We start from the raw sequence: 11,754 nt of genomic DNA on the forward strand, positions 1-11,754 counted from the left end.
ATTTAGGAAATTCCAGACAGCTGTGTAAATTAACAAAAATGCAATATCATAGAGAGGTTTATATTATCCAAGAAAGATGCCTTTATTTTAAAGTTTAACAAGGACAGCATGACTGCAGGTGAGTAACGTATCAGGATCATTATAATGACCTCCTCCCACAAATGACTTTGATCTTCATCTCCATTCCATGGGCACTTGCATTTCTAACAAGACCAGTAAATACTCAAGTAAATCTAACCCAATCAAAATATTAAAATACAGCACCTCCCAATTTCAAAGATAAAACCCACTTACTTCCAAACCATATGGCTCTCAAACCTCTGGTGAAATATAAATCCACATCTATTATACAGCTCCACTCATTCAACATTATTTAAAAGGTTTTAAATTTCAAAACTCGGCAGACTTCTAAAAATAAAAGCATAGATCAAATGTTGATCCAGCAGCACAATATCTTAACCTACTATAATCAGAATTACAATTTTTGCCTTTAATAACTTAATTCAATTTCAGCGTTCATGGCCTTTGTTAACTAAAGGTAGCCTCTAAATACCCCCGTATAATGTGAGGCACCATTAAAAATCGTTCCCCAAATCACAGGAAGGTCATTCAAAGAACTTAAGTCAAACATTTCCCCTAATTTTCTTTGCCTCAACAAAATAGCACCGCAGTTCCTAGATATGTAGAATGCGGAAACCAGTGAGCAAAAGCAGTTTTGACAGAAGTTCTGAAGTACCAATTAAAATGACTTTCTAAAGGTCTATGCACAAACACACACATATACACAAAACACTATATATAAGATAAAATCCATTTTTCTTAATAAAAGTACACTCTAAAAATATAAAGTGACGTTTTAAACAAAACATGTTTTGAAATGTCGTTTAGAAGCATGCAGTGTGATTATGTTACATGATCGAAACAAAGAATCTAACTTTATCTGGTGCCTGTATATCAATATTTCATGTTGGGCTCTCATCGTGGTACATCAAAATATGCATATTGTATATTTAAGATGGTAAAAGTGATTTTCAGATCACTAATATATCTTTTCATGTGTTTTTTTTAATGACCCTTATGCTGACACTTCATTAAAACTCATCTCCAAGATTGTCATCAGATATAACCAGATGTCAATCAGTGAAAGCCTGATGTGACAGATTACACTCTTTGGTTCTTTAAAATGTCAGCCTCAGTAGGAATAGGGGAAAAACCTAAGTTCTATTGCAAAAAATATATCCACAAAACAATCCACCCAAAGCAAAATGTAGACAGGTGGATTTAAAGCATCATTTCTGTTATCTAGCACACAAACTAGATTTTCTCACTACTGTCTTCTACCTTTCTAAATCTGTGCATGACTAAATCACAATATAGGCTCTTTAAAAGAGAAAGATATTATTGCACACCAATATACTAAGGGATAGACATATACAGATACATTCAATCTTTAGGAGAAAAGGAATCACAGACAAATACGAAGTAATAAAATGCCTATCCTCACAAAAGTGTGTGTACTCTGCATAATACTACAACAGGAAAGGAAAGAGATCTGGAAGACATACTGGATCACCTGAGTCATTTCTGTTTCTCCCCTCCCCATGCCCTGCAATCCCCACCCCAACCTCTACTTCCACCAAAACGTCACAGTCCAGGAAAACAAACTGGATAGAGTATACAATGCACAAGTATTCAACAATGGAAACAGGATATGATTTCTAAATGTATCTCCCTCTTCCTGCCCCTCTCCAGCAGCCCTCCCTCACCACCCCCAAAAGCAAAGCATGGAAGAAAGAAATTTAAGTGACTAGCAAAGGGTTTCTAAAATGGTTTTGCACATTAAGATAAACTATGCTGATTGAGACTGAAGAGGGCCAGATGCATTTTTAAGGATGATAGTTTTATACTGAAATGTATAAAGCCATCAATCATTCAGATCTGTAGTTCTGAAACTTGAATACGATTCTATCAATAAAAATAGCATTCAAAAATAATTTTAAAAGCAACAATTACAATCTATTAATCTTTCATACACTCCTTATTAAACTGGTAAAAGAGGTGAGATGAGAGAGAGCAGAATATAAGACTTATCTTGAACTAATGCAAAAATACTTCCTTTCACAGCATGCAATCCTCTAAAATCTTGTAAGTGCACTTGTCAAATTAACATTAAAGTACTGAGCAAAGTAAGTCAGACAGAGAAAGACAAATACCACAAGATATTGCTTATATGTGGAATCTAAAAACAATGGTACAAATGAACTCATTTACAAAACAGAAATAGAGCCACCAATGTAGAAAACAAACTTATGGTTACCAGTGGGGAAAAGGAGTGCGGGGGTAAATTGGGAGACTGGGATTGGCATATACACACTACTATATATAAAACAGATAACTAATAACGACCTACTGTATAGCACAGGGAACTCTACTCAATATTCTGTAATGACCTATATGGGAAAAGAATGTAAAAAAAGAGTGGATATATGTATAACTGATTCACTCTACAGTATACCTGAAAGTAACACATCATTGTAAATCAACTATACTCCAATAAAAATTTTTTAAGTCATGAACATGCATACCTCTTGACCAAAAGACACAATTTTTCTGCCACCAAACCTAAATTTTAAAAATGCTAACCAAGTATAAACAATATTCAGAGAAATGAAAAGCAGCAATTATTGCCAATGGAAAACTACAAAAGAATACTAGTGTGGAAGATGGCAATGCTCCCCACAGCCGGGCCCCAAAGTAGTCCAAAAGCCCTCAGAATTTGCCCAACTCCTTGACAGGATTTTAGCTCTTTTCAAAACTAGCTGAATAGCATGAAGGGAAGAAAAAAGTCAAGGCTTTAATAACTGGGGAAGAAATGCTAAAAAATGAGATCAACAGAAATTAATTTTTCTTGCTTCTAATGAGAGAGAGAGAGAGAGAGAGAGCTCGCAGAGGCTTGGGCTCCTCACCACCCCACCCCGCTTTCTCTGTTAATTTGCCTATCCACATACTTGGGAAATTATGTCCTGTTTTAAATACCTCATTGGGGAGCAACAGGCAGGAGCCCCAACTGTCAGACACTTGTCTGGCACACAGACATAGAGGAGCTGGCGCAGCAGGAGCTCAAGCTGTGAGACTCAGCTAATTCCTCTGTGGGTGAGAACATCAGGGCACTTGGCCATAGCTCCCTACAGGGGCCACTGAAATGGTGGAAGCTTCTGACTGTGACATAGGTATGGCCATTATGCTAGACCCATGTTTTTTTATGCTGGGTTTTCTTTCTTTGTTGTTCTTATCAGAAAAAACAATAGGCAAGCAAAATGCCATCAGTAAAGGAAACACCAATTCCAGGCTCCATGTTATTGGCATGTTTCCCTTTTTCCACACCAATCTCACCATGGAATCATAGACTATTAGTGCTGGAAAGGGCTTTAGCGATCACATAGCACTGCTTCATTTACTGCTTCATTTTACAAATGGAGAAACTGAGACCTAGGAGGTTTAAGTGACCAGCTTAAGGTTTTTCACTTAGTGGCAGACTGAGTACCAGAACAGAAGCTCTTTTTCTCCTTTTTACTCTCCTTTGGCTGGCACTTTTGAAGACCTTTATTTCTTAGCCTAGTCACCCTCTCTTTTCTCCTTCCACATCACCTCTCAATTTAGGTCTCTTCTCACCAACTAATGTACTTTCATTTTCAGGCCAGCTGCCTCACTCTTAGCTTTCCTGGGCTCAGCTCCTATTATCCCTTGCCCATTTCTGCCTAAACAGGAAGACCTCTCGTAATCTTTACCAGCCACTGTAAAGTAAAGGCAAGCAATACTGACTGGGTATTACAGCTTCTAATAAAAGTAATGAGAAAGAAGAATCCAGGAGTTAAAAGTCAGCAATGGGCAGGCACATGTGACTGTGCAAACACAATATTTTGGGACTAGACAAGAGATTTAACCTAAAGTGCTCAGCCAGAGGCCAACACATAGCCGGGACTAGGAAGGGAAACTCGTAGGGCATAATCATGCTCAGGTTACATCATTAGTGGAACAAGGATATGTATTTGTTCATGAGGGCAGTCAGATGGATAGAAATTGTAAGAAGATAATGGATGATTAAAAACGGTAAGAATGATATATAACCTTACCACCTAATAAGTCACATTTCCTAGCCTTTTTCCAAAAGTTCCCTTTAAAATGTGTGTCAGATTCACTGGAGAAAGGAAGCAGAGGAGATGGCTGAGCTGAGAGTCTACATACTTTTTATGTTGGGACTAATTACCTATAAAAATAATGTAAAAGGAATCATATACTTAATTGAACATTTAACAGGAGTAGGAGGATGGGAGCAGGTAAGATGAGGGAGACAGGCAAAAAGCCTGTACAATACACAATGCTTCAGCAAAAAAGATGACACACAGTATCAGATAAATTTTCAATTGTAATGTATAAACCACATTTCCACTTTGAGAAAGATCGGGCTATTGAGATCACTGTAAAATGAGAAAAATATTTCTTCTTAGTCAAAATGCTTAGACAAATAGAAATATAGCAAATTACTGAATAGTAACTTTAGATATAGCAGTCAACTAAAATGATTCTTTCAACATCTTTAATGCCCTAACAAAGGGAACCAAAGGCGTTATTTTTCCACTACTATTTCATATTATATGTTTTACTGAATAACATTCTTGAGGTTACTTTATACCTCAAGATTGGGGTTGGCAAATTCTTCTAAAATTACTTATTGCTACAGGTAAACAAATGGTGACCTCACATTTTTCTACTGTTAGTAAAATAACGATTCTAAGCAGTGCATATAAATTGGAATAATTCCTTGATGAACTCATCTTTATACAACTATTATCATTATTATATATTAATGACTGCATTTTGTAAAATGTTTATAAATAGGGCTCAAAATGTTTTCAAATGAATTCATGTATAATAGATGTGAAAAGGAAAATATCAATTGGACAATGAAATGGACAATGGGAAGTGTTAAGAGTTTATGAAATGTTACATCATTAATTCTCAGTCTGAGATCCCTAGACCAGGAGAGTTATCCAAACATAAAAAGAATCCGTTACAATAAGGCTGCAAAGTAAAACTAAAACATAACTTTGGGCTAGCACCCTATTAATTCAGTGTAATAACAAGACTGGTTATCAAATGATAATCCAAACCTACAGTTGACAGCTTCGTGTCTTTTATTTTTAAAAGGGTGGAAGAGGGAATAATTATTTAATGAGTGCAGATCAATAGGCAAAATCTTTCAAAACTTAGGACCAACTGGGAAATAGATGGTCAGAAGTGTATTAAAAGGATTCTTAGATAGCAAAAAAATTAGACTGGGTATCTTCTCAGTATTCCCTAAGAACCAACATGTATTGAGCATGTATTCCGAGTCAAATACTGAGCAAAGCACATTACATGAATTAGCTCCTTTACTCTTCACAAAACTCCATAAAGCAGATTAAGGCTGATCTATTTTTCAGATGAGAAAACTGAGGCTAAATGAAGCTAAACAACCTGTCCAAGGTTCCACAGCTAATAAGATTATCTGAAATCTGAGTCCAAAGCCTGTGTTTTTAACCAATATACTTATCTACAATCGATTTAAAAAACAAAACACATACCTATTTGATACTCTAAATACATTCCAATTTTTTAACTCATTCATTTTCATTAAATACATCTTGTAGTTTGATGTGATATATAAAATGTCAAATATAAAGGTTTTGAAACAATGTCATATACTTTAAATTCTTAGTGGCATAAATTAGTTTATGTTAATGAATTGGTAGGATCACGTGTTTAAGGAAAAATGCCTAACCTATTTTAGCAAGACTAATACTTTAAAATATTATTATTCTCTATTGATGTTTTGAATTCTTTGTGGCATGTCTTATAAAGGTACTTTTAAAAAATATCATATTTTGCTGATTGTACTTAAATGTGGGACAACAGTATACATAAATCCATTATCTAGAGGGAAAAAAAGTTTATTTGATATAACTGTATCTTTCTAAGCTTACTTGAGGCAGATACTGACTACCACTGCTTCAGTATTTGTCTTTTAGAGTATACATGTACTGCTGAGGAAGTAAAGTCAATGATGCAAGAAGAACCCAAAACAGTGAATTCAACAGTTCTCCTAAAAAAAAAAAAAATCTCCATGAACAAATATTCAGATACAGAAAGCAATATAAGATCACTTCCAGTTTAGAAGTATAAGGCACAGAGGAAAGTGGAGAATCTAAAACTTTTCAGTTAATAAAGCCAAGTTAAATATTCAAACCAGACTGTTCTAACAGCATGAAGTGGGGACCAAATTCTCCAATTTCTGTTATTATTGTTGTTGACTTAATTAGCCTGATAACTATTATTACCATTTATACTTTTGAGAGAGTTTTAAATTATACCATAAAAAGCATACCACTAATTATGCCATATATAAATGCTGTAAGGATATACAATATACTGATATGTGCAACCATGCCAAATTTATGGAGTACAAAGCCATACTGCCAAAACAGTATGATTTTCAAGTTAAACTAAATTTTTTAGATACAGATTAAAATACCTGCATAAGAAGATGATAAATGTATATGCCTACAGGACGAATGCTGACATTCAGATTATGCCAAAGATATCAATCTTGATATTGTTTTATGCTGTGCTAATATATATTAGTACACAGAAAGATAGGCTTTGATGAAAAGCTGCCAATTAAGACAGTATATTAAATTGAAACTCCACAGAAATAAGGCTATTATATGCTTGAATGCGTAAGTAATTAAATTTTTTTTCTTTACATAAAAGTTCTAATCAGTTCACATTCTTAGTGATAATAATCTCTTGTTGCAAACAGCACAGCACCCTCTGGTGCATCTGTTGTAAGATGTATAAAATTTCCACCAAAAAAGGATAGAATCCGGGTAAAAATGAACCTTAGAAATCAATAGTTTGTTACTATTTTATTTACTCCAGTACATATTTTTAAACATTAATGCTTGAAAATAATTTTCACTTAAAAACAGCACTAAAAACTTTATAATAACAATTGAAGTAGATAAGGAAAATGTTTTCATTTGAAAATATTTAAAATAACCAACAAAAACAACACTGGTTCTCAACATTTATCATTTAAATTAAAATAATGCTGCCCCCCAAAAAATTCAAGTATGGGATGGCAAAAGTTAACTTGTCATGTTAACCAAATTTCACTTTATTCAAATCTGCCTTGGCTTTTTGCTTCAGATAAACTAACTAATTGTGTAAAGTGCTCCTGAGTACTTTGCTGGATTCAAAGGGAATTTATCATTCCTTTAAAGAATTTGAAGTGTTTTCTGAAAGGATCTGCAACTTACACAGCTCAAAACTAGAATGATATTCAAAAATAAAAGTTACGCTAATTAAATTAGGAATCAATTTGAATAGTTCAAAACCTTTACTTTAAAAAGAAAACTCTTCCTACGAAAATAATTAACTCCAAAAGTATATTTTACTAAGGACAAAAGCAAAGGATGCCACCTGCTTTAGACAGCCCTTTTGTGAACCGGTGGAAGTCCCAACACAATGCACTAGAAATGAAAGTGACACCTGTTTAAAGCAGCCATCTGTCCCTAACAAAGCTAGATTTAGTTAAATCCGCTTAATCTTGGATTTCCAAAATATGGGAACACTATGCACCTGTGAACAGAGAGGAATTTAAAATCTGTTTTGCAACAGCCACTGGGAAGCCATACCAAAGAGTTAAAAGCAAAGGATTCCATTAGGGAAACTAAGTGCTTATTTTTTAAAGTAACTAGAAGTAGAGGATTTTTAGCCTAATGCTCAGCATTAAAAACAAAGCAGGCAAAAAAAAAAAAAGCAGACTTTTCATAATTTAAAGGTTTATGTCTTCCAAGACTCTTTTGTAATTTGAAAGCCTCCTTGTTTGGTATTCTCATTTCTTGTAACACAGGCTCACTAGAAATACAAAAAAAACAAAGTAACATTCCTACTACACTGTTCAGAAAAAAAATTTTTTTAACTCTTCCTACATATCTGATGCTATATCTTCTCTTTTAAACACACACACACACACACACACACACATACTATAAAATCTGAGACACAAAGATCATACTCCACCTACTGATTTTTTCAGTTGACAGTTTAGAGGAAAGCACATAAAACATCAACTTTCTCAAGAAAAATGAAACATGTTACCAAAAAGTAACATATATCATCCTTTAAATAATAGATTAAATCTATCTTGATTTTACAATTCATTTTTAATTGGTAATTTTTTTACTATTAAATTTGTTTCTGATTTAAAAATTGTTTTGTTTAGCATCAAAGTATATTAAATTTATAAACTATAAATTTTTTATTTCAGTACTTATAAACTATAAACCTTTTATTTGAGTACCTAAGTAGAGCATGAGACTATTTGAATACTGGAGGAGTAACATACTATTTTTTAAATTAGGCATAACTACCCCATATAATGAAAACATTGTGGAATGGCACATTTTAGAAATGCATTTTAGTTTACTGTTATACATTTAAATGTACTACATAAATATGCCTATATAACATTTAATGCAATTCATAGGCACAATAATATAAAAAGACTGAGATAGGCATTATGACATACAGTGAATCACAGATATTCAGCTATTCAAAACAAGTTACAAGTAACTCCTATTTCATAATTTTAGTTTTAAAGTTTGGACACTTTTCCGAGTTCGTTTTTTAGTCTAAAAACAAACACAAGAGAATACAAATACATAATATAGTCCCTCCTAGGAAAAATATCTCAGAAAAAAAATGTTACTAAACATTTATCAGTGTGTTAAATTTTTTAACTTATCATTTGTTAGTATTTCTGGCTATTATTTACTTAATCCGTATGAATAATGTTGACACACTTGAGTCCAAAGCATGTCTAGCAGCAACTTTTATATCACATAAGTGCTTTTAAAAATGAATAGGTAATAGAATTCAATTTAAGTTCTGCTCTCAAATCACCTTGTGAATGAAAATCTGAATTATAGAAAACCTGAGATAGTCGTAATGAGTGAAATGCCTGAAAAAAATTCTTGGACACTGCAAGTAAAAATATTAAACCATAAAATTATAGCATATAATCTACTCGACTGAAAATGCATTATGTAAATGGCATAAGGTCTGAAACTGTCTCAAGACAGCAAAACTCCTATTAACTTCAGAGAGTTTATAGGACCCAGGAACTTCACCATCCAAAAGTGTTCAGGCATTTGACACTCATCTGAACAGAAAAAAAAATACAGGTTAGTATTAGAGATTTGCAAGAAACCCAGATTGGGGAGGCGGGAGGGCAAATATAAAGAAATTTGAGTGCTCTGAGAAAGACTTCTTTCAGAACAAACATCACCCTCATTTAAAATAGCAATCACAAGAAAATGGATTTTAAAAAAGAAAAGATTTTTTTTAAACCTCTTATTTTACAAAATATTAGCCTTAATAGCTTTACAATTACCCAACCTGCTCACTGACATTCTGAAGAATAATTAATACTGTAATATTATTCACAGGCTGCTCTGTCAGGTAAATCAATATATGTTTGCTGTTAGAAAGACGACTATTTAAATAAGCATTTAAAAATTCCAAATTGGAACCTTCAATTTGTGCGAATATTACAGTACACTATATTTGTTTTAGCACACATTCATTATCAAAACTCTTTACTGATAATTAATTAAACATTACACTGAAAAATGAACAAATTTACAGGATCTGTAAAACTGGGTTACCTCTAAGAGCCTATAACTTGAGAACTGATAAGTCTTCAAATCTACAGAGAAAAATACAGTTTTGAAGCAAAGACCTAAAAAGGAAAGAGTTCTCTCGCTTCAGCAGGTTTAAGTCACTGTCCAAAGAAAACCAAAAAATAAATTTAAAAGACTATGTTAAGAACACATATGCCTAGATCTTAACAACCACAAAGAAAGTGAAATATACACACGTTTCAAGTTGAGAAGCTTCATACATTCTTTATGAACAACTTGACTTCAATTTCAACTCTCAAAGGAAAACGAAGAGAAGATTTAAAAAAAAAAAACTCTTTAAAGTACCATAACTGTCACAAATAACACTGTAAACTGAGTTCTCACAAAGCTTCCTTACGTCCTTTCCCTGTCTGTCACACACAGTCTCATAACCACAATGAAAATTGTTAACACTCCACTGTGGGGAAGGAGGTTCATCAAAGTGAAATGGAACCTCACTCGTACCCCTCCCATCTCCACATGAAGGATAAAGCACTGTCAATAACTACTAACCCAAGTATCACAGATGCCCTGCATCCGGTTTAAATCACACACACACACACGCACACACACACCAAAAAAGAGAGAGGAGAGAGACTTTTTAAAAAAAGATCTCTTTCCCAATGCAGCAAAGAACCCAGCAAAGAGGCCCCTGGTTTCAGTGTGTGTGCAAGGGGTGTGGGGGGAGAAGAAAGAGGGGGAGGGAAGAGTGCCGAATGGATATTAAGATTGTTTGCAGCACAAAGAAAACACAGTTTTAAAAGAGAAAAAAGAAAACCATGCAGCTGATGATGGTAAAAGAAGAGCAGCTCATTAAGCACAAGGCAAAGAGGGGCAAAAATGAAGGCAAGAGGCAGTGGGAAAAGTTCACCGATGTACGAGGAGAAAAATAACAAAACCCATAACAAGGCCCCACAAGTGAACAACAACAACAAAACACCACCTCGTGGGTCCCCCCTTGCACACTCTTGTCTATTTCGGTTTTGAAAGAAACAGGAACCAAGCAGCTTTGAAAAAGAAGAAAATTGAAGGAAAGAAAGAAAGAAAAAAAAAAAAACCTTATCTCTTCACCTGACCCTCCTCCTCAGACCCAGACCTAAGGGAGAGCTCCACCGTCCGCAACGCAAAACTGTGGCTCCCTCTCCCGCTCGGCTCGCAGCCCCCCGAGCTCCCGCTCCATCCCTGAAGCGCGGCCGCGGAGGGCCGGGGCCAGCGGGCGGGCGGGCGGCGCGGCGCCCACACCCCCGACCCAGCCGCAGCGCGCACGGTCCATTGTAAACAAGCCCGGGGGACGGAACCCCTCGGCAGCGGCGCCACAGCTGCAGCCCCGGTGTCAGGAGTGAGACCCCCGCACAGCCACACTCGGCTCGCACACACGGACACACACACACGCACGGACACACGCGTTCACACGCGTTCACACGCATCCACACGCTCCCACACACATGTAGAGACCGAAGAATATTCACCTTGGCTGTGGATTATTGTGGTGTTGTTGGTGGGTGATGGAGATGGTGGTGGTGGTGGGGAGGAGGAGGAAGAGGAGGAGGAGGAGGAGAGGAGTAGTTGTTGTTGATGGGTAACAGTCGCCAGGACTACGGTGACTATGGCGCTTGATTCACAAGGCAACGGTTGCTATAACTCACAAAAGAGAGAGAGAGGGAGAGAGAGAGGGAGCGAGAGGGAGAGGGAGACACTCACACGGGGAGGGGTGGGGGAGGGAAGAGGAGAGGAGGCGGGCCCGGCTAGCGGCCGGAAGGGGCGGGCTCAGTACCGTGACTGACAGCCCCCGAACCGGGTTGGGCTGGGCGCGAGGCCGGGGTTCCGAGGAAGGGTTCCGAAGGGACGCGCTAAGTTTGGCAGGGGCTGAGGTCACCCCAGGGTCCCCTCGGAGGTACGGTACTACACGCCCTGGCGAGGCTGGCGGAGGAATTGAGGGCCGTGGTGCGAGGTATACTTTCTGTGAAAC

The 11,754-nt window shown here is 36.3% G+C and overlaps 1 protein-coding gene across 6 annotated transcripts in view; it reads right to left on the bottom strand.

Annotated features, from left to right (window-relative positions):
* The window catches only part of RFX3 (regulatory factor X3), a 290,721-nt gene extending 279,307 nt beyond the window's left edge, over positions 1 to 11,414 (bottom strand). For 2 of the 6 annotated variants that reach the window (XM_032635923.1, XM_032635917.1), the window contains exons 1-2: positions 11,255 to 11,265; positions 9,983 to 10,040 (exon numbers count right to left, since the gene is read on the bottom strand). In XM_032635923.1, coding sequence (XP_032491814.1) covers positions 9,983 to 10,004 — 22 coding nt within the window. In that variant the 5' untranslated portion in view covers positions 10,005 to 10,040; positions 11,255 to 11,265. Of the gene's footprint in view, positions 1 to 9,982; positions 10,041 to 11,254 lie in introns of all 6 variants that reach the window. The other 4 variants (XM_032635924.1, XM_032635918.1, XM_032635921.1 and 1 more) reach the window with 4 other exon arrangements.
* Positions 11,415 to 11,754: the final 340 nt, after the last annotated feature.

Source organism: Phocoena sinus, chromosome 6 (assembly GCF_008692025.1).
Source record: "Phocoena sinus isolate mPhoSin1 chromosome 6, mPhoSin1.pri, whole genome shotgun sequence".
NCBI classification, from domain to species: domain Eukaryota; kingdom Metazoa; phylum Chordata; class Mammalia; order Artiodactyla; family Phocoenidae; genus Phocoena; species Phocoena sinus.